Source organism: Pan paniscus, chromosome 13, assembly GCF_029289425.2.
Source record: "Pan paniscus chromosome 13, NHGRI_mPanPan1-v2.0_pri, whole genome shotgun sequence".
NCBI classification, from domain to species: domain Eukaryota; kingdom Metazoa; phylum Chordata; class Mammalia; order Primates; family Hominidae; genus Pan; species Pan paniscus.
The window spans coordinates 121,268,860-121,294,657 of record NC_073262.2 but is presented as its reverse complement, the minus strand read 5'-3'; the positions used below and the strand labels follow the sequence as shown (position 1 = coordinate 121,294,657).

Below are 25,798 nucleotides of genomic sequence, written 5' to 3'. Positions count from 1 at the left end.
TAGTAAGATTGGGGTGTGGCAGAGCAGCCCCCAACTTTGCTCTGAAGTCTGTTCTCCGAAGAGCTGGGTAAAGAGGGTCTGACGTCTCATCAGCTAGTATAGTGAGTTTCAGGGAAAACTAGTGGGATGTCAGCATGTAAGCAGAGTCCTTAGGACCCACCGTTAACAACCCATTGTGTATACACCCATGCCTGTCCATTATTTATATACATAGAATGCCTTTAGGTAGAGAAATTTAGTTTCCTGTTTTGTGTCTCATCTCTTTATCTTAGGCTATGCCCCATCATTTGTATATGTGGTTGCCTGACTGACCCCTGTAGGCACCGATTGCAGCCCCTGTCTTACTCAAGTACCAATCCAGTGATGAAGGGAGATGAGAGAGCAGAGTAGTGTGGCAGATGTTTATTGAACTAGAGGAGGAGAGCTGAGCTGAGCCCAGCCTGATCACCTCCTCAGAGACTCAGCATTGTGAATTGCCCCTACAGGGTCATTTTTATACAGCATGAAGTAGCCCTGCACCTGGGCAGGACTGATCTGGTTTGTAGCTCGAAGGACATGTTCTGCAAAGTTCTCAGCTAAGGAAGGTGCCTGCCCTGGATAGAACCTCTGGAACATCTGGGTCAGCTGCCAGTGTGAGCAGTAGCCCACGTACTCCTTCAGGTCCACTCGCCCCGGGCGTATCAGGGCGGGGTCCAGCCTGAGAGAAGACAGGGAAAGCAGGTCACGGTCACACTAGCACCCAACAGAGATGGCCCCTCGATCTCCTGTTCCTCCCAAGGCACTAGTCTTGCCTAAGTCATGTCTAAGTCTCAGGATGCCTGGCTCCTTCCTACCTGTCAACGTGGTTGGTGGTCATGAACACGATACGGGCTTCAGTGGAAGCCACACCATCCAAGGCATTGAGCAGTCCACTGAAGGTGAGGCGACCTAGGCCTTGGTACTTTACTGGGTCTGGAGGAAGGCAAAGATAAGGAAGCATGAGTAGTCATAGCCCAGCATAAAATTAGCATGCCCCACTATGTTCCCCTACTTATCCATGTGTCTTGTGGGCTGTTGTCACTAACCCAGGCATCCTCCACCAGCCCTCTGGATTTCTGCTTTCTTCCCCTGTTCCACAGTTACCCACTCCACTTCCTCCAGAACCCCTCACTTACTCTCCACAGCCAAGTCTCGACTGAGAAAAGCAGCATCCACATCCTCCAGGAGTACCAGGCTCTGCTGCGGGGCCACGCTCAGCAGGTGGTTGAGTCGGTCATCAGAGAGGCTGGAGTCCGTGAGGCTCAGCAGGCAGATGCTGTGCTCCAGTTCCCCGGCCAGGGCTGTGCTATGGAGCATGGGATGGCAGGAGGTAGCAGGCAACCTGGAAATGCTTCCTCAGGCCCAGCTACTCTCCTCACCGTCTGGGGACATGTGTCTCAGAGGCCTGACTTCTACCTCACACCCTAATGTTCCACACGTTTCATGTTTATCCTGGTCCCCGATTCCCAGATTCATTTCCCTTTCCAACCCTATCAGCCCAGTGTTTCCACAAAGGCTTCATTTTGCCAAGTTAAGAGAAATTTTGAATACTCACATAAAACTGCTCTTTCCGCAACCAGGGGGCCCATAAAGCAGGTAGCCACGTCTGTAAGGAATGCCTAGGGATAGAGCCAGGATGATCATGTCTTTTGCCCCGGATATCTACGTTCATTCCCAGCCCTGCCCCCTGGAAGCCTGATAACCTTGGTACGGAAATAAATCATTCTCATACACAACTTTTCATTCCTCTTAATCTCTGGGAATTGGACTAGAGCTTTGTATCACCCCATCTGGCTGGAGACCAACCTGTCCCTTCTAAAAATGTCAAAAACAGCACAGCCAAGACCCCAGCTGCTTCTCACCTCTGTCAGTGTACCACTTGGGGTTATCGATGAATTCCTGGACGTCTCTGACAATTCGGTCAGCCAGACCCTGTTGTAGAACCACAGAATTCAGCGGTCGCCGGCGGCGTGGATAGCCAAAGGGACGCCATTCAGAGCCCACAGCTGTGTACATCACGGTCTTCCCTTCCTCCTGCTGCAAGGCTAGCTCTCGAGCTGGGAAGGAGAAGATGAGATAAAGCCAGTAATTCTCTTCACCATGGCTGATTCTTCAATTAGGTGGAGCTGTGCCAAACAGCTTCCTTCTGGCCCCCTGTTCCCATGGGCTCACCCCGGCCTGCTTATTCCACCTCTCCAAACTGCTCATCTGATGTCAAATGTCCCCATCCCTGCAATGTCCCTAGAAAGCCTGCCTGTGCCATCCCACACCTTCCTCCAGGATGTTGAAGAAAACCTTTCGGTCAGTGCCCAGGGCCGTGAAGGTGACAGATTCCCAAGGAGTCCCCGTCTGCAAGTCTATCATCTGCATCTCTCGACTTCGTTCTACCCGAATCCATTTCCCCCGATACCTGAATAAGAACGATCAAAACTGAGTGAGTGAATGGGTCAAACCCAGCTCCCATCATTCTTTTCTACTCTCACAGCCCTCCCTAGCTCCCAACCTTACCAGATAAAATGGTTTCCAGGGCTGGGGACAAATTCAAACTTAGTGGAAATGCGGCCACTCTCATGCTGAAGGTACGAAGTCTCGACACTGAGGTGCTGAGTACGGGTACTGTGGCGGGTGAGCCAGCTAAGCAACCAGGCATAGCTCCTGTCTCGAGCAGGGACTTCCAGTGTGATCATGTAATGGCGCCGGAATGCCACCAGGCCCAGTTGGACACCCTTCCGGGCCAGGGCCAGGGCTGTGCCCACACCCACCAGCCCAAATCCAGCCCCAAAGTAGGGATTGTCCTTCAGAGCCAGAATAAAGTCTGAAAGTGGCATCTTGAAAGGGAAACACCAAACCTTACAGGCCCTGGGGTGTTACGAAAACCTAGGGGTGGGGAACAGTGGAGATGGGACAAAGCACAGATTAGAAATTGGACCTCCCCAGCCCTTGCCACAGGTCAGCACTACTGTGTGGGTCAATACCCTCCTTTTGTGGGGTAAGGGTGGTATTGGAATGCAAGGGTGGAGGCTCCAGGTCCCTCATCCCATTTTGTCCTTCATTAGTCTACTCATACCTGTTTCCTACCAGAGGACCATGTCTGGAGATGCCTTAAACCAAAAAGAGCTATATAAACAGGCTTCACATCAGGGTAATGGATGGACAGGATTTTTGTGGTCCCTGGGACCAGCTTTGATAAAAAGGGGTCCATTGGCTGCAGTCAGCAAGGGAGAAGCGTCCGTTGACTAGTCAGTAACCCTATGTCTTGTTATGAGTAATGTCCTTCAAATATCCTCTCCCTTACGTCCCCAATATTTAACGTCTTGTTTAGACCTTTATTACCTCCCACCTAAACTGTCTTTAAAATCGTAGTTCTTGAAATGGCATTTTAATAGGTCTTCACCTCCTGCTTCACGGAACAGCTACACGAGGGTCCAGATCTTTCATCATAGGGATCAGCTCCAATTCCATATCTCTCTCTGCTCCAGCACCTTCAATGGCTGGCTCCCAACAGACCCCTGAAGTGGGCATAAACTCAGCCTGGTACTCAAGGCTCTCTACAATACGGCGCCCACCTACCTTTCATGGATTAGCTCCTAACACTACCTGTTTAGCAAATATGCAAATACGCAACAAATATGTTCAACAAGTAAGCAACCTCCCAACTCCTTGCTCATGCAGTGCTCTTGGCTCGGAATGCCCGTTCTTTTCTCCCTCATTCTCCCCAACTGAAAATCTGCCCATCTGCTACTTTCTCCACGGATCGTCACATCGTAGACAATAAGATCCTGAGGGACAAGAGCAAAGTTGTTTCTAGTACACCTCTCCTCCAACCCCGAACCCCGGCCACTTTGCCCTGCGCCTGGCATGCAGGGAGGTGAGCTGACAGCAGTGACTTCGGCTGAGCCTCACAACTGGGATCCAGAATTCCAAAACACCTATGCATGGAAGGCCACAGACAAAGCTCTCCCGTCCCCGGCCCCTCCGCGACACCCAGGAACCCCCTCCTGAACCTCGCCCACACCCCAGCTCGCGCCTCCAGCCACAAGGTTTGGGGTAACCCGTCACTCAGCCCTCTCACCGCCGTGACTCTCTGGCCCTCCGTCTCGATGGTTTCACCGCGCCTGCACCTTGGGGAAGCTGCGTTCGGCCCCGCCCCGGGTCCTTTCATCTACTTCCCGCCACACCCACAGAGAAGCCCACGCCACTCTACCCCAGAGCTCTCGATGGTGCTTCTCCGGCTTCAGGGCTGGAGTGGGGGTGGAGGGCGGGAAAAACCACAGAGAGAAAACATAGAGTACCCCGGCAGCCGGCAAGAGGAAGAGAGAGTGGCTTCCACATCCCCAATATCCTAGAGGCGGCTGAGCCGGAGGCGGTCGCAGAAAGCGGGCCCCGGGGGCCGCTCCAGCCGCGGCCGACCATAGAGATGCGGCTCCCGCCGGCTGTGGGTCTGGAGGTGAGTGAGCGGCTGCGGGGCGGAACGGGGAAGGGAATGCGGGTGGAGCGAGCTGGAGGCAAAGTTTTTCGAGCCCCGGGATCAGGGTGGGCCTGGGCGCTGGGAACTCTCGAAAGGAGGTACTGAAGGGAGCACCCAGACGGGCTGGGCCCCGGCGCTGCAGTCGCGTCACGGTTCTGGACCCCGCCCGGGTACCTGCTGCTCTCAGGACAAAATCATGACGATGCTCCATCCCAAGCCTTCCAGGTTACAAACCGCCTTTCCCGTTCGCTGGCTCTTATGATCCAGCTCCCGCCCGACGATGTGGACACTGTCATCACCTCCATTTTACAGATAGGAAAGCTGAGGCCCAGAGAAGCGAAGCGACTGTGTCTGTCCAAGGCCACGCGGTGAGTCAGAGCCAGAGGCAGGTGGGAACCTGGGTCCCTAGGCCGGGGCCCGTTGTTTCTCCAGGCCTTCTCTCTGCCTTAGTCTGTCCTTTCTCTTCCTCAGCCCTCCTGCCCGGAAGATAAGCGTATTTCTTCTCTGGTGCCCACCTGTCTCCTACCTCACCCTACCCTCCCGCAGGTGAAGGTTCTTAATCTTGACGGCTCAGCGTCCTCCTTGGCTCCCCGCGGAGGCCATGTATGGTCAAGCTTGAAGATTCCCCAGAGCAGCGATAATATTCAGTAAGTGGAGGCTGCAGTTTCCAGAGAATTCCTCTGACCACGGGAGTGCACTTTCCAGCCACCTTGTGAATCCCTGTGATCTGTTGTTTTGAGTCCATGGGATTCTGGAAATAGGGACTATCAGATTGCAGGATCTTGGTTTTTGTTTGTTTGTTTTTTGAGACGGAGTTTCGCTCTTGTTACCCAAGCTGGGGTGCAATGGTGCGATCTCGGCTCACTGCAACCTCCGCCTCCCGGGTTCCAGCGATTCTCCTGCCTCAGCCTCCCGAGTAGCTGGGATTACAGGCGTGTGCCACCACACCCTGCTGATTTTTTGTATTTTTAGTAGAAACAGGGTTTCACAATGTTAGCCAGGCTGGTCTCGAACTTCTGACCTCAGGTGATCGGCCCGCCTTGGCCTCCCAAAGTGCTGGGATCACAGGCCTGAGCCACCGCGCCCGGCCTGGTTTCTTCTTCTTTTTTTTTTTTTTCTTTTTGCATCTTGTCTGTGACTCAATTTCATGAAGTGATTCCCATCATTCTTATTAATTACTAATTATTCAGCTTAAACTCATTTTATCCATGTATAACAGGGTATGCAATTCAATTGTCATTCATTCCTCAGTTATGTTCCCATATTTAGTTTGAGGCCATAGTCAGTTAATGAGTTTGAAATTTCTCCAAATGTGTTACGTTATAGGTGAGGAACCACTGGTTTTGTACAAGATACCTAGCTTTACTCCAATGCAGCTCCAAATCTGTGGTTCTTCACTGGAATCTTCGATTGTGGGTGATTTGTGTTTGTTGAAGTGATAATGTCAGTATCACAAAGTGATATCATTGAAGTGATAATGTCAACAAATTACTAAAAAAGCTATACATCTAGGGAGAGAGACTGACAGGTAAACAACAGTGCAGTGTGACCTCGTTTCTGATAGGGCTGTGTACAGAGTGCCCTTAGGACGCCAGAAGAGAGAAGATAAGAGTTTCGGGAAGCCAGGCCCGGCATGTTGCCTCACGCCTGTAATCCCAGCACTTTGGGAGGCCGAGGCGGGTGGATCACCTGAGTTCTGGAGTTCAAGACCAGCCCAACCAACATGGAGAAACCCCATCTCTACTAAAAATACAAAATAGTAGCCAGGCATGGTGGTACATGCCTGTAATCGCAGCTACTCAGGAGGCTGAGGCAGGAGAATCGCTTGAACCCAGGAGGCAGAGGTTGTAGTGAGCTGAGATCGTGCCACTACCCTCCAGCCTAGGTGACAGACTAAGACTGTCTCAAAAAAAAAAGAATGTCAGGAGGCCTTCATGGTGGAAGTGACATTTGTGCAGCTTCTTCAAGGATAGTTAATTGGTTAGCCAGATAAGAGAGAGAGATTGAGAAGGGGAAAAGGCATATTGAGCCAAGAGACACAAAAGGCTGTGAGGGTATGAAAGCAAAAGAGAATGTGGTGGGTCTGGAGAATGGCACATCATCTGGTTCAGAGATCTGCTGAGGGGAGAAGTGGGAGATGAGTCTGGGGAGGTCAGCAGGAGCCAGATGATGAAGGAAGGGCCTTCCTTATAATCCATGCTGAGGAATAGTGAGATTATCAAAGGTTAAGAGGGAAAGGGACCAGGCAAGGTGGCTCACGCCTATAATCCCAGCACTTTGGGAGGCCAAAACGGGCAGATCACCCAAGGTCAGAAGTTCGAGACCAGCCTGGCCAACATGGTGAAACTCCATCACTACTAAAAATACAAAATTTACCTGGGCGTGTGTGGTACATGCCTGTAGTCCAGCTATTGGGGAGGCTGAGACAGGAGAATTGCTTGAACCCAGGAGGCGGAGGTTGCAATGAGCCAAGATCACGCCACTGCACTCCAGCCTGGGTGACAGAGCGAGACTCTGTCTCAAAAAAAAAAAAAAAAAAAAAAAGGACTTCTGAGATATTTTGGCCCCACCTAATTTTGTTGCAGATAAGAAATCTGAGACCCAAATTGCTTAATGACTTGGCTAAGGGCACTTAGCTAGCAGAAGACAACCTGCAGTCATTAATATATTGGCCAATACTTGTTGGCTGTCTCCTAATATTCTGTTATCATTTTTATACTTTTTGTTCTGAACATTATCATAAAAGAAAGCCTCTATTTATTCTCATATGGTATATATGGCATATTGCCATGCAAGAAAATGCCTAAGTGGGTGGGCACTGGGCTGTGTACCCACGCCAGCCAGGAAAAAAGTAAGAACTCTAACCTTACTTTGTTTTTCTTCTGGTTGGCTTGTCAGCATTTAAGAAGCCAAAACACACAAGTCGGTGGTGATGACAGACCCCCTTTTGGACTCACACCCAGCCAATAGCACCGGGGAGATGGATGGACTGTGCCCTGAGCTATTGCTGATCCCCCCCCCTCTCTCTAACCGTGGAATCCTGGGGCCTGTCCAGAGCCCCTGTCCTTCCGGGGACCCTGCACCTATACCTACTGAGCCAGGCTGCCTGCTGGTAGAGGCCACAGCAACTGAAGAGGGACCAGGGAACATGGAGATCATTGTGGAGACAGTAGCTGGAACCCTGACCCCAGGTGCTCCTGGAGAGACCCCAGGTACAAACACAGTTGCAAGCAGGCCAGTGGGACAAGCAGCTCTGAGGTTTTGTCTGGGTTATTTTTGATTCTGTATAAATATGATGAGAACACAAGGTAGCATCCTATTTTTATACTTGGAGATGTTGTCATTTGGTTTGCAGTTGGTGCATGTTGATTGAAGGCTGGCGAAGTGGTGCACAGCCTTCTACCAAGCTTTTGGCAGTCTGTCCTGCAAGGGCTTCATGTGTGCTAGGCAGTAATCCAGAAAGTAAGACCTTTCTGACACCTCTGCCCAATCCTGGCTTGTCCCTACTCTTACAGTCCTTGGAGATTCTTTCCTCCATATTGACCCTCCTACCCAGGAACTGCAGCCAGGGATTAAGCAAAAACCCTGTCTCTACCACCCTGGGCTTGGCAGGGCTTTCCAGAAGTGATCTGGTATTTCCCTGCCCTAGTTTTTTGTGTATAACATACTTTACTCATCCAAGGCATGTTGTTAAGAATAAGAGTTGAGGCCTGGTACAGTGGCATGCACCTGTAGTCTCAGCTACTTGGGAGGCTGAGGCAGGAAGATTGCTTGAGCCCAGGAGTTAGAGGCTGCCGTATGTTATGATCATACCTGTGAATAGCCACTGCACTCCAGCCTGGGCAATATAGTGAGACCCCCATCTCTTTAAAAAAACAAAACAAAACAAAACAAAGTAGGAGTTGAGCATTTGTATTTATCTCAGATGAAAGATTCTCCCTTTATTCATCCCATTATCCTCACCTCTTATTTTTAGGAAGCTTCCCTGTTTTTTAATTACCATCCTCCAGCCATAGTTGTCACCACTTCACTTGGCACTGTAGTATAGTGACAAAGAATATTGGGAAAGATTAGCTAATTTGACCATATAATATTTCCAAACTTCCATATGGTCAAAGAAATTAAAAAAAAAAAAAAAGCCTAGGAAAAACATTCGCAATATGTAAGAAAGAGTTAATATCTTTAAAATTCAAAGAGCCACAGTAAGAAAAAGAAACCATTTCTTTTGTTGTTTGCTTTGCTTTTTTTGTTTTCTTTTGGTTTTGGGGGTTTTGTTGAGACAGGGTCTTGCTCTGCCACCCAGGCTAGAGTGCAGTGGCACAGTTACGGCTCACTGCAGCCTTGACCTCCTGGGCTTAAGCAATCCTCTTGCCTCAGCTTCCCATGTAGCTGGGGCCACAGGTGTATACCACCCACACTCAGCTAGTTTTTAAATTTTCTTTGGTAGAAACGAGGTCTCACCTTGTTGCCCAGGCTAGTCTTGAACTCCTGGGCTCAAGCAATCTTCCCCACCTCGGCCTCCTAAAGTTTTGGGATTACAGATATGAGCCATCGCACCCAGCAGAAACCTTTTTTTTTTTTAAATGGGAAAAAGAAATCTATGTGCAATGCTCTAAAGAAGAAATAAAAGTAGTAACCATATGGAAGGATGCTTAATCTCACTAGCAAAGAAATAAATTCCAGTTAAAAATAAGAGATGTGGCTGGGCATGGTGGCTCATGCCTATAATCCTAGCACTTTGGGAGGCCGAGACAGGCAGTTGCCTGAGCTCAGGAGTTTGAGACCAGCCTGGGCAAGATGGTGAAACCCCACCTCTGCTAAGATACAAAAAATCAGCTGGGCATGGTGGTGGGCACCTGTAATCCCAGCTACTCAGGAGGCTGAGGCAGGAGAATTGCTTGAACCCGAGAGGCGGAGGTTGCAGTGAGCCAAGATCACACCACTGAACCCCAGCCTGGACAACAAAGTGAGATTCTGTCTCAAAAAAAAAAAAAAAAAAGGAGATGCATTTTGGCATAAATTAAACATTTTTAATAATACCTAGTGTTGATGAGGCTATAGGAAACACTATGTTACAGCTTATGGAGATACAAATTAGTATAATCTTTTGAAGGTCAATTTAGCTACATAGCAAATTTTACAATTTGCATACTCTGACCACTAATTCCACTGTAGGAATGCACAAAGGCACCGGAATTACAGTGGCCAGAGCAAGGATGAGGATATACAGGGGTGCTTTATTTGTAATGGTTGGAAACAGCCCAAATGTCCATCAGTAATGGCACAATTTATTTTTTAAAATTATTTTTAGAATGGGCAACATAGGGAGACCCCATCTCTACAAAAAAATTTAAAATTAGCCAGGAATGGTGGTGCCTGTAGTCCCACCTACTCAGGAGGCTGAGGTGGGAGAATCACTTGAGCCCAGCAGGTCAAGGCTGCAGTGAGCTGTGATCACACCACCACTGCACTGCAGCCTGGGTGACAGAGAGAGACCTTGTTTCCCCCACCACCAGCCAAAAAAATTATTTTTATTTTTTTGGTCCCCAGGGAAGCAAGGGCAGAATTTTATTTTGATTTGTTCATGCTCTGGAAAAAACATGAACTGGATAAGAAAGTACAAACTAGATGTAAATGTACTCAAAGATAAAAATATCTTTGATATATAGCAAGTGGGAAGAAAAGGGTCAAAAAGAAACACACCAAATTGTGCGTGTGAAGGTGCTGGGTGGTTATTCTTCCTTTGTATACTTATGTATCATTTTAGATGTTGCACTGAAATTTTTTTTTTTTTTGAGATAGAGTTTCACTCTTGTCACCCAGGCTGCAGTGCAATGGCGTGATCTTGGCTTGCTGCAACCCCCACCTCCCAGTTTCAAGCGATTCTCCTGCCTCAGCCTCCTGAGTAACTGGGATTACAGGCATGCGCCACCATGCCCGGCTAATTTTGTATTTTTAGTAGAGACGGGGTTTCTCCATGTTGGTCAGGCTGGTCTCAAACTCCCAACCTCAGGTTATCCACCCACCTTGTCCTTCCAAAATGCTGGGATTACAGGTGTGAGCCACTAGGCCCGGCCTGAAATTTTTTTTTTTTTTGAGACAGAGTCTCTCTCTTGGCCAGGCTGGAGTGCAGTGGGCAATCTCGGCTCACTGCAACCTCCACCTCTCAGGTTCAAGCGATTCTCCTGCCTCAGCCTCCCGAGTAGCTGGGACTACAGGTGCGTGCTACCACGCCTGGCTAATTTTTTGTATTTTTAGTAGAGACGGGGTTTCACCATGTTAGCCAGGATGGTCTCGATCTCCTGACCTCATGATCCTCCTGTCTCAGCCTCCCAAAGTGCCGAGATTACAGGCGTGAGCCACCGCACCTGGCCCTGAAATTTTTTTTTTAACAACAAAAAAAACAGTAAAGAGCAAACAGATCAGCAGAATAAATGTAGGACAAACCTGGCCTTGAGTCATGGCTCTACCACTAATAAACATAGTAGTCTTAATCTCGTAGAATCTCAGGACCTTGTTGTCATAGGGCTGTTGGAGGACTAAATGAGAGCGTTTATTAAGCCTTTCTTTATCAAAGTCTTGCCCATTGCTTTTAAAACGGCAGCAATTATTTTGGAGAATAATAATTATTTTCGGAAAGGATATTCTCCATTTTATCCATTCCTGTGCCTTTGTAAAGCTCTTTACAGAATTTGAAAGTAAAGCTCTTACCATTTATATTGCAGATATTATCCCTAGTTTGTCATTTTCTTTTGGAAGTTTGTGGTTTTCACTTGGGCAAAATATACTGTCTTAATGCTTTCTGGATTTGCTTGCTTGTTCACTCATTTAACAAATATTTATTAAGCACCTATCTTGTGACAAGTATTGTGCTAGGAATCCAAACACACGTGCCAGATAGATGGTCCCTGACCTTATGGGGCTTACGGTCCAGGTGTAGGACCAGACTTAAAGTCCATCTGTACTCTACGAATATTAAAAGATTCACCTACATTTTCTACTAGTAACTAACTCCTATGAGTCTTGTTCCATCTGATTCTATGCCTTTCTCTGTCGGTCCTCTGCCTGCAGGTGTCCTGGTAAAGGTGGTGGAGGTGTACTTCTGTGAGCGCTGTGAACAGAGCTTCGCAGAGCCCACTCTGCTGGCCCTGCACCAGTGCAGTGAGACCCATATACAGCCTGTGCAGGGCCTCTCTAGCCCCCCATGCTCTGTAGAGCTGCCTCCCAGCAACCCAACCCTCCCTGGCCCTCTGCAGGGCCAGAGCCCACCAGTTAGCCCCCTATCATGCCCTGTGTGTAGACAGGAGTTTGCCCAACCCCAGGCCCTGAAGAGCCACTTCAAGATTCACCGGGGCACTCCTGACACCTTCTCCTGCCCAGAATCTGGCTGTGTGTTCTCTGCTGAAGATCGCAAGGGTCTGCAGCACCACCTGAGGCAGACTCACAGAGCAGTTCCTGTGCCCTGTTCTTTCCGGGGCTGCCCCCTGCTTTTCGGGAGCCAGCAGGGCATGGAGCTGCACCGGCAGGCGCATTACCCTTTCCACTGCAGCCACTGCAGCTTCATGGGCTCCAACGTGAAACTCTTCCGGCAGCATCAGCGGAGCCATGGTGCTGGGACACAGGGAGAACTTTCTGCCGTTCAGGGCCTTCCATCCCAGGAGCTGCTGCCAGGTATGAGGCCAAGGGCCAAGCAGTTCCTCTCCTGGAGTTCAGCCACAGTTGATCTTATAGGAGAGGCAGTTGTTTCCAAGGCCATGAATGTACATGAATATAAGAGAATCTAGACAGTGGCTCAGGAGGATGGAGTTACTGGATGACATGGGAAGTCATCTTGAAACAGTTGGAATATATGGGACAAACAGGAAGTCTTTGTTTGTGACAATGAGTGAAAGTTGGCTTGGGCTACATGTGGCCTGAAGTTACTTAACCAATATTCTCTAATGATCCATTTCACAACTTTCTGAGAGCTAAAGTGAAAATGACCATCATTGGCTATGGCCACTGATAGAATGCCTGTAGACTTTCCTTTAGAGCAACTGGGGATTGGGCAGTAGAAGCCAGGGTTATTTTAAAAAGGAAATAACCCTTTGGGCTGGGCACTGTGGCACATGCCTGTGATCCCAACAATTTGAGAGGCCAAGGTGGATGGATCCCTTGAGCCCAGGAGTTCAAGACCAGCCTGGGCAATGTGGTGAAATCCTGTCTCTACAAAAAATACAAAAATTGGGTGTGGTGGCACATGTCTGTAGTCCCAGTTACTCGGGAGGTTGAGGTGGGGGATCACTTGAGCTCAGGAGGCGGAGGTTGCAGTGAGCCAAGATTGCAGCACTGCACTTCAGTCTGGATGACAGAGTAAGACCCTGTCTCAAAAAAAAAGAAAAAGAAGTAAAGAAAGGAACTTAGGAACTTTCAAGGGAGATGGCGTTTTACTAGTTGTCATTCCTCTTGGTCCCAAAAAAGCATGAGAGAGCAGAGGAGCAGGAGGAAACAGAGAAAACGGGCCAGGAGAGGCCAGGATTCTGATAAGAGAAGGAATTGCAGTCTACCCATTCTCTACTTTCAGCCCCCTATGACCTCAGTGACCTCGCTGCTGTCAGCTTCATGGAGTCTGAAAGTGGTGCTCTCTGAGGTTTGAGTTACTTTAGACTGGAACATTGCTAATAACTTAGCTCTTCGTCCTCCTATTTTCATCTTGAGTGGAAATACATTTATACATAAAACCCAAGATCTCCTTATGCTAAAAGTGGGAGAGGGTGATTATTTCAGCCAGTAGGTAGAGAAGTATAAGCATTTAGTGCTGTTATTGGCTCCTGTAGACTTTATCAAGTTTTATGTATCTCCAGCTCCCAAACTGCCTCCAGGAGAGAGAGAACCTTCACAGGAAGCAGGTACACCCTTGCCTGGGCAGGAGACAGCTGAAGAGGAGAATATAGAGAAAGAAGAGAAGAGTGACACCCAGGACTCCCAGAAGGCTGTGGATAAAGGCCAAGGGGCTCAGCGGCTGGAAGGTAATGACATTCTGAGGCTTGAAGCCCTTGGTGATGGGGAAGAATGGATTGTTGAAACCCTGCCATTGAGGCTCTGGGGTTTGTTTTCTGAGCTTTGGTTCGGATCCTTTTATTCTGTTCTACCTTGACTCAAAAGTCAAGGTCTAGTGGGAAAATGATAAATGAGTGAATGGTAAAGACTTTAGTAATATAGCATTGGGGTAAATCGAGTTTGCTTCACTGGGCTGGTTTTCCTCAGGCAGAAAACTCTAGCAGGGAAGCAGGAGGTGATCTTCATCATATAGAGATGCCAGAAGTTATTGATGATCAGCAGCCTATTTTGTCTGGCACTGAGCCCTCAAATACTTTTTTCTGAATCTTTGCTTCCCAGTTTTTCACCTCAGTAGAATATTTGAAAGTCATCCCACAAGGAGCATAGTTATCAAGTGAATAAGAAAGATTTGGTTGTATTTATTGCCAACTTCATTATTATCTAGAGCCTGTGAGCCAGTGTTTGGAAGTAAGAGTACTGTACCTTCTTTTGGCTCACCCCCTTGGGGGCTCTTTTCCTTCTAACTAATCTTGCCGATGCTTCTGCCTGCCCCCATAGAACAAGGCAGGAAAGAATAAGAATGCTCCATTCAGATTATTTTAAGCAGCTCTAAACAAAGGCTCAAGAAGAGCAGGTAGCTGAGTAAAGCACTTCAAACAGGCTGTCACAGCAAGGCCTGAGAAGCCCTTGTGATTTTGCTTCTCTTAAAACTTAGTTTCTCACCCTTTTTTGAGACTACAGTATTTGAGACCCTTTTGCTTGGTTTCCTGCAGAGAGGCCACACATTGTTTGTGTCTGAGCAAATTGTGGTTCTCCCATTATCTGGCTTTCCCCAGAAAAATCTCACTCTCTCAAATCTCTGTATTCCCTTTCCCAGGGGATGTGGCCTCTGGCACCGAGTCGCTCTTCAAGACCCATATGTGTCCAGAGTGTAAGCGCTGCTTTAAGAAGCGGACCCATCTGGTGGAGCACCTGCATCTCCACTTCCCAGACCCCAGCCTCCAGTGCCCTAACTGCCAGAAGTTCTTCACCAGTAAGAGCAAGCTCAAGACCCATCTGCTGCGGGAGCTGGGTGAAAAGGCCCACCACTGCCCACTGTGCCACTACAGTGCGGTGGAGAGGAATGCACTCAACCGCCACATGGCCAGCATGCATGAAGATATTTCCAACTTCTACTCAGACACCTATGCCTGTCCTGTCTGCCGTGAGGAATTCCGCCTCAGCCAGGCCCTAAAGGAGCACCTCAAGAGCCACACGGCAGCAGCCGCAGCAGAGCCGTTACCCCTTCGCTGCTTTCAGGAGGGCTGCAGCTATGCAGCACCCGACCGCAAGGCCTTCATTAAGCACCTGAAGGAGACCCATGGGGTGCGGGCTGTGGAGTGCCGCCATCACTCATGTCCCATGCTCTTTGCCACAGCCGAAGCCATGGAGGCCCATCACAAGAGTCACTACGCCTTCCACTGCCCCCACTGTGATTTTGCTTGTTCCAATAAGCACCTATTCCGTAAACACAAGAAGCAGGGCCACCCTGGCAGTGAAGAGCTGCGCTGCACCTTCTGCCCCTTTGCCACCTTCAACCCAGTGGCTTACCAGGATCATGTAGGCAAGATGCATGCTCATGAAAAGATCCACCAGTGTCCTGAGTGCAACTTTGCCACTGCCCACAAGAGGGTGCTCATCCGACACATGCTTCTACATACGGGTAGGATGGTTTCCATCCTTACAATAATGTTGTAATAATGATGGTGGTGATACTGGCTACAAAGGGTCTTGCATACATTTTCTCATTTGACCCAAAATTCCTAGAGATAGATCTAGCATTCCAAGTTTACAAATGAGCCTTAAAGTTCAGTGTCATTTAGCTAGTAAAGTAGTAGAGCTAGGATTTGAATCCATGCAGTCTGATTCCAGAGCCTGTGCTCTAACCACTGTGGTGCTGTGCCTCGCTCTTAAGCCCTTGTCCAGTTCTGCCCACCCCTAGTCAGGCTTGAGTGGGTTAACACCAAGCCTGAAGAAACCCAAACCAGGACAAATACCTTACTTTGCAATTCATGTTTTGGGATGTGCTAAGAGAGACAGGGGCGAGGGGACTGAGCCGTCCACACGCATATGGCCTTCTATAGCTTGGGCATCCATGACACTGAAAAAGATCACCTCCAGTGACCTGGAAGTTGCAGATGTTTAACTCGCACTAGTAACTGTCTTCTAGCATTCTTGATGCTTTAGGTAACAACCAAACCAAGCTTCCTGCTACAGCATCATCCCATTTGTGATCTCTATATCAACATCAGTGGATTGACAGGACATTTTTAGAATTTTCATCAAAGACACTGGTTTGGGAGAAAAAATTTTAGGCAGCCTGGGACAAAGCCATTATTCTCATTGAACTCATTCCTGTACATGCTTTAGTCACAAAATCTCATGTTTCTGAGGTCTTTCCAAAAGGCTTAATCTTTTAAGTAAGGCAGATAAAGATGAGAAAAGAGACAAACTCTGAGACCTACTTTAAGATCACACAGATAGTGTTAGAACCAGAATACCACATTGCTAGCCTTTCACCATAGGGAAGGGGTCTGGGTGAGTGGGCAGGGACAACAAGGAGGGGTCTTGAAGGAACCTGGCCCCCACCCTGTCAGTGCCAGGTCTTGACCATCAACATGGACAGCTCACCTTTGAGTTCTCACTGAGTATCACCGACAGCTTTGGGACATTTCATATAATCTTTATACCAACCTTTTGGAGATAAGGAAACAGACTGCTCAAACCCACATGGTAGTCAACTAGGATTTAAACTACCACTTAATGGCTCTATGATTTCTCTGTGCCTCTGTTTCCCTATCTGTAAAATGAGGGTGATAATAGCACCTGCCTCTTAAGGATGTTCTGAAAATTTGAGGGGAGGAGGCTTTTTTTTTTTTTTTTTTGAGATGGAGTCTGGCTCTGTTGCCCAGGCTGGAGTAAAGTGGCCCAATCTCGGCTCACTGCAAGCTCCACCTCCTGGGTTCACGCCATTCTCCTGCCTCAGCCTCCTGAGTAGCTGGGACTACAGGCATCCACCACCATGCCCAGCTAATTTTTTGTATTTTTAGTAGAGACAGGGTTTCACCGTGATAGCCAGGATGGTCTCGATCTCCTGACCTCATGATCCACCTGCCTCGACCTCCCAAAATGCTGGGATTACAGGCGTGAGCCACCATGCCCGGCCGAGAGGAGGAATTTTTTTACAAAGTGCTCAGAAGAGTGCTAGTCACATAATAAGAACTTTGTTCATGTTGGCTGTTAATATTTTTATTACTATGTTGGACTTCAGATCAGAATTCTTGACCATTCTGTTCTGTTGTCTCATTTATTTTTCCTTTTGTTCTAGAAAACAGAAAAATTAGGCTGAGTAGTTGACCATAGTGACAGCAAGCTGTAAAACAAATCAAGAGTGGACTTTAAGCTAGTTTTGAAAAGCTTGGGGTGGGCACGGTGGCTCACGCCTGTAATCCCAACACTTTAGGAGGCCAAGGCGGGCGGATCACCTAAGGTCAGGAGTTTGAGAACAGCCTGGCTAACATGGTGAAACCCCCTCTCTACTAAAAATACAAAAAAATTAGTTGGGCGTGGTGGCAGGCGCCTGTAATCCCAGCTACTCGAGAGGCTAAGGCACAAGAATTGCTTGAACCCGGGCAGCCGAGCTTGGCAGTGAGCTGAGGTAGCGTCACTGCACTCCAGCCTGGGCGACAGAGTGAGACTCTGTCTCAATTTAAAAAAAAAAAGAAAAGCTTGGTCTTTACTTTCTTCCCATCTTCACTGGTGTGGGAGTTGGGGGAGTAGTTGTCTGAGAGGGCCCTGAAGCAGCCCTTTATTATTGTGAGGTTTTCACCATCTCAGGTAGCACATGAAGCTGTTGTTCCTCCCTGGCATCAGGGCAGGCTTGCTGGAAGAAATGGTCTGTCCACTTGATCTGTATCTGACCTGTGTTCTCTCCCTTCATCCTCATCCCCCATATAAGGTGAGAAGCCCCACAAGTGTGAGCTGTGTGACTTCACATGCCGAGACGTGAGCTACCTATCCAAGCACATGCTGACCCACTCCAACACCAAGGATTACATGTGCACTGAATGTGGCTATGTCACCAAGTGGAAGCACTACCTCCGTGTGCACATGCGAAAACATGCAGGGGACCTCAGGTACAACACACACATAGGCTTCCGTCCCAATCCCAAGAATCTTATGCCAAGCTAGCTTCCTCTCGGATCTAACTTCTGGCCCTATTTCTTTCTCCGGTCCCTGGAGAGTCTCCTCCTAAGGCCGGGTGCAATGGCTCACACCTGTAATCCCAGCACTTTGAGAGGCCGGGGCGGGTAAATTGCTTGAGCTTGGGAGTTCAAGGCCATCTGGGCAACACCCCATCTCTACTAAAACTACAAAACTTAGCTGGGCATGGTAGCAGATGCCTGTAATCCAGCTTCTTGGGAGGCTGAAGCACTAGAATCGCTTGAGCCAGGGGGTGGAGGTTGCAATGAGCCAAGATTGCACCACTGTACTCCAGCCTGGGTGACAGAGTAAGACTCTGTTTCAAAAAAGAAAAGGAAAGAAAAAAGAGAGTCTTTTCCTAACACCCTTCTCTGTTCCCACTGTCTCAACTCCATTGCCTACAGCTGGCCTCTGTGACTGTGGCTCAGTCACATGGTGAGTGCTCTCTGGGCTCTGGGAAGGGAGTATAGACCTACAGTATAGGCCTAGAGACTAAGGTGTCACTTGAGTTCCCAGAGTTTGGCCCTGGGAAAGTGGATAGACTCTATATTCATGCCCCAATCTTGCCACTTCCAAATCCAGGCAAGTTCTCTGACCTATGGCACAGCTGGCTAAGGGGTTTCTAGACCTGTCATGCCTCTGTGGGAGAAGGGAAACGAGGCACAGAAACCTGCCCTGTGGAGTTGTAGCCACATCAGTTCCTTGGAAGTCTACAGTGGGTCATGCTGATTCATGATTACTTTCTTTTAGGAAGGCAGTACAGAATAGGGCTTAGAACACAGGCCCTGAAGCTAGGCTGTCTCTGCTCCTGGCTTACTTTGTAACCAACCTTAGGCAAATTATTAACTTCTGTGATTTAGTTTTTCTCACTTGGAAAATAGAGATACCAGTTTCATAGGGTAGTGAAAAGGAGGGTTACATCAGGTGACACATGTATGATACTGAGTGCAGAGCCTGGCCCACAGTAAGTATTTACTGAGTGATTCTTAGTTGTGATTAATTATTGTGATTGCCTCCCCCTTTCCCTCCTTGCCAGGTATCAGTGCAACCAGTGCTCCTATCGCTGTCACCGGGCTGATCAGCTGAGCAGCCACAAGCTGCGGCATCAGGGCAAGTCTCTGATGTGTGAGGTGTGTGCCTTCGCCTGCAAGCGGAAGTATGAGCTGCAGAAGCACATGGCTTCCCAGCACCACCCTGGCACACCGGCCCCACTCTACCCTTGCCACTACTGCAGTTACCAGAGCCGCCACAAGCAGGCTGTGCTGAGCCATGAGAACTGCAAGCATACCCGCCTCCGTGAGTTCCACTGTGCCCTCTGTGACTACCGCACCTTCAGCAACACCACACTCTTGTTCCATAAACGCAAGGCCCATGGCTATGTGCCTGGAGACCAGGCCTGGCAGCTCCGCTATGCAAGCCAGGAGCCAGAAGGGGCCATGCAGGGCCCAACACCCTCACCAGATTCAGAGCCCTCAAACCAGCTGTCAGCCCGACCTGAGGGGCCAGGTCACGAACCTGGGACTGTGGTGGACCCCAGCTTGGACCAGGCCCTGCCAGAGATGAGTGAGGAGGTCAACAATGGAAGACAGGAGGGCAGTGAGGCTCCCCATGGGGGTGACCTGGGTGGCAGTCCCAGCCCAGCAGAGGTGGAGGAGGGCAGCTGCACACTACACCTAGAGGCCCTGGGAGTAGAGCTGGAGTCTGTGACTGAGCCACCCCTTGAGGAGGTCACTGAAACAGCCCCTATGGAGTTCAGGCCCCTGGGACTGGAAGGGCCAGATGGACTGGTAGGACCAGAGCTATCTAGCTTTGAAGGTATTGGGACTTCTGACTTGGGTGCTGAAGAAAATCCCCTTCTGGAAAAGCCAGTGTCTGAGCCCTCCACAAATCCTCCATCCTTAGAGGAGGCCCCTAACAACTGGGTAGGAACCTTCAAGACAACTCCACCTGCTGAGACAGCACCCTTGCCCCTGTTACCTGAGTCAGAGTCGTTACTCAAAGCCCTAAGGAGACAGGACAAAGAACAAGCAGAGGCATTGGTGCTAGAGGGGCGGGTGCAGATGGTAGTGATCCAGGGAGAGGGGCGAGCCTTCCGCTGCCCACACTGCCCTTTTATCACTCGCCGGGAGAAGGCCCTGAATCTGCACTCCAGGACTGGGTGCCAAGGCCGCCGAGAGCCCCTGCTGTGCCCCGAGTGTGGGGCTAGCTTCAAGCAACAACGCGGCCTCAGCACCCACCTGCTGAAGAAGTGCCCTGTTCTGCTCAGAAAGAACAAAGGCTTGCCCAGACCAGATTCACCCATCCCTCTGCAACCTGTGCTCCCAGGTACCCAGGCCTCAGAGGACACAGAAAGTGGGAAGCCCCCACCTGCACCACAAGAAGCAGAGCTACTGCTTCCAAAAGATGCTTCTTTGGAGCTTCCCAGGGAGCCAGAAGAAACAGAAGAGCCTCTTGCCACAGTCTCTGGTTCCCCAGTCCCTCCTGCAGGAAACTCCTTGCCCACAGAGGCCCCTAAGAAGCACTGCTTTGACCCAGTCCCTCCTGCAGGAAACTCCTCACCCACGGAAGCCCCTAAGAAGCACCACCTTGACCCAGTCCCTCCTGCAGGAAACTCCTCACCCACAGAGGCCCTGAAGAAGCACCGCTTTGAGCAGGGCAAGTTTCACTGCAACTCCTGCCCATTCCTTTGTTCCCGGCTCTCCTCTATTACCTCTCACGTGGCTGAAGGCTGCAGGGGGGGACGTGGCGGGGGAGGAAAACGAGGGACCCCACAGACCCAGCCTGATGTGTCCCCGTTGAGCAATGGGGACTCTGCTCCCCCGAAGAATGGGAGTACAGAGTCCAGCTCTGGTGATGGGGATACAGTTCTGGTTCAAAAGCAGAAGGGGGCTCGCTTCTCCTGCCCTACATGTCCCTTTAGCTGCCAGCAGGAACGGGCTCTGAGGACTCACCAGATCCGGGGCTGCCCCCTCGAGAAGTCTGGAGAGCTGCACTGCAGCCTCTGCCCATTCACTGCTCCTGCTGCCGCTGCCTTAAGGCTCCACCAGAAGCGGAGGCACCCCACTGCAGCCCCAGCCCGTGGGCCCCGGCCCCATCTACAGTGTGGGGACTGTGGCTTCACCTGTAAACAGAGCCGTTGCATGCAGCAGCACCGGCGGCTCAAGCACGAGGGGGTGAAGCCCCATCAGTGCCCCTTCTGTGACTTTTCGACCACCAGACGGTACCGGTTAGAGGCTCACCAGTCCCGACACACAGGCATTGGCCGCATCCCCTGCAGCTCTTGCCCCCAGACGTTTGGTACCAACTCGAAACTGCGCTTGCACCGGTTAAGGGTACATGACAAAACACCCACCCACTTCTGTCCACTTTGTGACTACAGTGGCTACCTTCGCCATGACATCACTCGTCATGTCAACAGCTGCCACCAAGGCACCCCAGCCTTTGCCTGCTCCCAGTGTGAAGCCCAGTTCAGCTCAGAGACAGCACTTAAGCAGCATGCTCTGCGCCGACACCCCGAGCCTGCACAGCCTGCCCCTGGCTCTCCTGCAGAGACCACTGAGGGCCCCCTGCACTGTTCCCGCTGTGGGTTGCTGTGCCCCAGCCCTGCCAGCTTACGAGGACACACCCGTAAACAGCACCCACGGCTTGAGTGTGGGGCCTGCCAGGAGGCCTTCCCTAGCCGACCGGCTCTGGATGAGCACCGGAGGCAGCAGCATTTCAGCCACCGCTGTCAGCTCTGTGACTTTGCTGCCCGGGAGCGGGTGGGCCTGGTAAAGCACTACCTGGAACAGCATGAGGAGACTTCAGCAGCCGTGGCAGCCTCAGATGGGGATGGGGATGCTGGCCAGCCCCCCCTACACTGCCCCTTTTGTGACTTCACATGCCGCCATCAGCTGGTACTAGATCACCATGTGAAAGGGCATGGGGGCACTCGTCTCTACAAGTGCACCGATTGTGCTTACAGCACCAAGAACCGACAGAAGATCACCTGGCACAGCCGCATCCACACTGGGGAAAAGCCTTACCACTGTCACCTCTGCCCCTATGCCTGTGCTGATCCCTCTCGCCTCAAGGTAATGTCAGAGGATATGGGGCAGGAAGTGGAAGGAGCACAGGCTCTGGAGTTAAACTGCCTTGGTTCTCTAAACTGCCTTGACTCCTCCAGATATTAGCTCTGTGACTTTGGGAAAGTTCCTTTACCAAGCCTCAGATTCTTCATCTGTTAAAAATGAGATAATACCAACTTCATAGGGTTGTTGTAAAGATAAAGTTCCATAATGTGGCTCACGCCTGTAATCTTAACACTTTGAGATACCAAGTTAGGAGGATTGCTTGAAGCCAGGAGTTGAAGACCACTCAGCAGCAGAGCGAGATCCTATTACAAAAACTTTTTCTTAATCAGCTGGGCATGGTGGCAAGTACCTGTAGTCCCAGCTACTCAGGAGGCTGAGGTGGGAGGATTGCTTGAGCCTAGGAATTTGAGGCTGCAGTGAGCTATGATCATGCCACTGCACCCCAGCCTGGGTGACAGAGCAAGATCCCATTTAAAAAAAAAAAATTGAGGCTGGGTGCGGTGGCTCACGCCTGTAATCCCAGCACTTTGGGAGGCCAAGGTGGGCGGATCATGAGGTCAGGAGATCGAGACCATCCTGGCTAACACTGTGAAACCCCGTCTCTACTAAAAATACAAAAAATTAGCCGGGTGTGGTGGTGGGCACCTGTAGTCCCAGCTACTCAAGAGGCTGAGGCAGGTGAATGGCGTGAACCTGGGAGGCAGAACTTGCAGTGAGCTGAGATCGCGCCGCTACACTCCAGCCTGGGCGACACAGCGAGACTCCATCTCAAAAAAAAAAAAAAAAAAAAATTATTGGCCAGGTGAGGTGGCTCACGCCTGTAATCCTAGCACTTTGGGAGGCCAAGGCCAGAGGATTGCTTGAGCCCAGGAGTTTGAGACCAGCCAGGGCAACATATGGAGACTCTGTCTTTACAAAAATAAATTTTTTTAATTAGCTGGACATTGTGGCACATGCCTGTATTCCCAGCTACTTGGGAGGCTGAGGTGGGAGGATCACTTTAGCCCAGGAGGTTAAGGCTGCAGAGAGCTGTGATCACACCAGTTCACTCCAGCCTGGGCAACAGAGTGAGACCCTGTCTCTTTAAAAAAAAAAAAAAAAAAAATCCCTAGCAAGCAAACTGAAGATTAAGAAAAACAAAGTTCCATAATGTCTGCTTGCCATATGATAAAGGCATAGAACAGGGCAAGAATAACCTGGATAATAACAGCTAACATTTATTGAGCACTTACTATATTTTCTGCTTTTTGCTCTTGCCTCTTCCAGTACCACATGCGGATCCACAAGGAGGAACGGAAGTACCTGTGCCCTGAGTGTGGCTACAAGTGCAAGTGGGTCAACCAGCTCAAATACCACATGACCAAGCATACAGGTGAGTCTGTGTGGTTTCAACAGGCCTGAAGGGTTCCTTTGTTCCCTGGCAAACCTAACCTTACCAAGGTTGGTCCTTGTTCCAATTCAGGGCCAACATCAATTTTCACATTGGGAGTAGAGGGCAGGCTGGGGTTGTATGTGCCAGAATGGCTCCCCAACCCACTGAAGACCTGTCAGAATCAGAAGGGTAAACCTGAGAGCCTGGGCATATGTACTTTCCAAAAGCTTCCCAGGTGACTGTGTTACGAAGTCAGTCATTTTTCCCCTCTTGAGAACCCCCAACTCAAACTTGCGTGACTAAGGGCAGATTTGCCTAGCTCTTACACAGACATGATGGAACTATAATGAGTTAAAAAGGAGAAAGTGAAGGATTCTCCTGTTCCAGTCTGTCCTTTTCTTCTCCTGGGTGTGGATGGAATCCACAAACCTGGTTCTTGAAAGCACACAATCGTGTGCCTGTGCTTATTGCATCTGATCCCCTATGTGGAGGAATTGATTAGGAGCATTTCAAGGCCCTCTGCTTTTATGAATGCCACTTATTTCACCTCTACCTCTTCCCTCCTAAGTATTTCTTTTCTTTTTTTTTTTTTTTTTTTGAGACAGAGCCTCGCTCTGTTGCCCAGCCTGGAGTGCAGTGGCGCAATCTCAGCTCACTGCAAGTTCTGCCTCTGCCTTCCGGGTTCACGCCATTCTCCTGCCTTAGCCTCCCGAGTAGCTGGGACTACAGGCACCTGCCACCACACCCGGCTAAGTTTTTGTATTTTTAGTAGAGATGGGGGTTTCACCGTGTTAGCCAGAATGGTCTCAATCTCCTGACCTCATGATCCGCCCGCCTCGGCCTCCCAAAGTGCTGGGATTACAGGCGTGAGCCACCATGAGGCGTGAGCCCTTCCTAAGTATTTCTTTTACTTTTTTTTTTTTTTTTCAGTGACAGGGTCTTGCTCTGCTGCCCATGCTGGAGTGCAGTGGTGCAGTCATAGCTCACTACAACCTCAAACTCCTGGGTGCACATCATCTTCTTGCCTTAGCCTCCCAATTAGCTGGGTCTACAAGTGCACGCCACCACGCCCACCTAATTTTTTTGTAGACAGGGTCTCACTTTGTTGCCCAGGCTGGGTCTTTGACTTTTTGAGTTGAACAAGCCATTGTGTTTAAATGAATTGTCGAATTCCATGAGTACTCTGTGACCAAAAGAGGGTTATAATTTCCCATGGGGAAACCCTTCCATATTTGAGTATTCATTACTCTCAGGTAGCTAGTTGGTTAGAGGTCCCGTTAATCATCAGTATCCATTGGGCACCCACAACATTGATTGCTGGGACTACAACATTGAGTTCTTGTTGATGTACAAGGACGCTGTGTTGGAAAGGCACAGAAATGTCAGACAGGGCCGGGCGCGGTGGCTCATGCCTGTAATCCCAGCACTTTGGGAGGCCAAGGAGGGCACATCACTGGAGGTCCAGAGTTCAAGACCAGCCTGGCCAACATGGTGAAACCCTGTCTTCACTAAAAATACAAAATTAGCCAGGTGTGGTGGCCCATGCCTGTTATTCCAGCTACTTGGGAAACTGAGGCAGGAGGATCACTTGAACCTGGGAGGCGGAGGTTGTAGTGAGCCGAGATTGCGCCATTGCACTCCAGCCTGGGCAACAAGAGCGAAACTCCGTCTCAAAGAAAAATAAAAGAAAAAAGAAATGTCAGACAGGACTAGAGGACTGGAGCATTCCAAAGATATGGTCATTAGTCAACTTGCTGCTTGCATTCTTTATATCCACTGATTGCAGTAACTGCATGGCCCAGTGAACCTTGCTCCACCGCCTTTCAATGGTGATTTGTTCCCTGTCCTGTAGGACTAAAGCCATACCAGTGTCCCGAGTGTGAGTACTGCACCAACCGGGCTGATGCACTGCGTGTGCACCAGGAGACCCGGCATCGAGAAGCACGGGCTTTCATGTGTGAGCAGTGTGGGAAGGCCTTCAAGACGCGCTTCCTGCTGCGCACCCACCTTCGCAAGCACAGTGAGGCCAAACCCTATGTGTGCAATGTGTGCCACCGTGCTTTCCGCTGGGCTGCTGGCCTGCGCCATCATGCCCTCACCCACACCGACCGCCACCCCTTCTTTTGCCGCCTCTGCAACTACAAGGCCAAGCAAAAGTTCCAGGTGGTCAAGCACGTACGTAGGCACCACCCTGACCAAGCCGACCCAAACCAGGGTGTGGGCAAAGACCCCACCACCCCCACAGTGCACCTGCATGATGTGCAGCTGGAGGATCCCAGCCCTCCTGCTCCTGCCGCTCCCCACACTGGACCTGAGGGCTGAAAGCCTGCCCCACCTCCTGTATAGGAAGAGGGTATGGTCTGAGATGTGCAGACTGGGACCAGCGCTAGCCTGAGGAGCTCAGAGCCTAAGGAAAGACTGGCTTTTGGGGTACAAGGGTGACTAGAACCTTCCTGGGACTCTGGCTATAGTACTTTGAAATTATCACCCATATAAAAGAGGGACATGGACTATAACGTTGATTTCTTATTGCTGTACATTGCGTTTTTAACCTGCAAGTTCTCAGTTTCTTCACCATCACTCCAT

The 25,798-nt window shown here is 49.9% G+C and overlaps 2 protein-coding genes across 31 annotated transcripts; one reads left to right on the top strand and one right to left on the bottom strand.

Annotated features, from left to right (window-relative positions):
* Positions 1 to 387: 387 nt before the first annotated feature.
* On the bottom strand, positions 388 to 4,419 carry LOC100988698 (mitochondrial chaperone BCS1). 15 transcript variants are annotated; one of them, XM_063595558.1, is made up of 9 exons: positions 4,311 to 4,419; positions 3,413 to 3,527; positions 2,527 to 2,895; positions 2,289 to 2,428; positions 1,881 to 2,075; positions 1,574 to 1,637; positions 1,155 to 1,324; positions 834 to 951; positions 388 to 697 (listed from the first exon to the last, which is right to left on the bottom strand). In XM_063595558.1, exons 3-9 carry the CDS (start codon positions 2,844 to 2,846, stop codon positions 445 to 447), a joined length of 1,260 nt encoding a protein of 419 aa, XP_063451628.1. In that variant the 5' UTR covers positions 2,847 to 2,895; positions 3,413 to 3,527; positions 4,311 to 4,419; the 3' UTR covers positions 388 to 444. The 15 variants fall into 15 exon arrangements, with proteins under 15 accessions (XP_063451628.1, XP_008970199.1, XP_063451629.1 ...); XM_008971951.5 differs by lacking the exon at positions 4,311 to 4,419 and adding an exon at positions 4,091 to 4,220; XM_063595559.1 differs by lacking the exon at positions 4,311 to 4,419 and adding an exon at positions 4,091 to 4,210 and having other exon boundaries at positions 3,352 to 3,527.
* ZNF142 (zinc finger protein 142) lies at positions 4,328 to 25,728 on the top strand. 16 transcript variants are annotated; one of them, XM_034955128.3, is made up of 11 exons: positions 4,328 to 4,465; positions 4,799 to 4,854; positions 5,033 to 5,133; positions 7,385 to 7,698; positions 11,558 to 12,157; positions 13,330 to 13,494; positions 14,403 to 15,227; positions 17,523 to 17,700; positions 18,804 to 21,840; positions 23,107 to 23,212; positions 25,065 to 25,728. In XM_034955128.3, the coding sequence occupies exons 4-11, from the start codon at positions 7,419 to 7,421 to the stop codon at positions 25,532 to 25,534; spliced, it is 5,661 nt and encodes a 1,886-aa protein (XP_034811019.2). In that variant the 5' UTR covers positions 4,328 to 4,465; positions 4,799 to 4,854; positions 5,033 to 5,133; positions 7,385 to 7,418; the 3' UTR covers positions 25,535 to 25,728. The 16 variants fall into 16 exon arrangements, with proteins under 16 accessions (XP_034811019.2, XP_034811018.2, XP_034811017.2 ...); XM_034955127.3 differs by having other exon boundaries at positions 4,958 to 5,133; XM_034955126.3 differs by having other exon boundaries at positions 4,754 to 4,854; positions 4,958 to 5,133.
* The last annotated feature ends 70 nt before the right edge of the window (positions 25,729 to 25,798 follow it).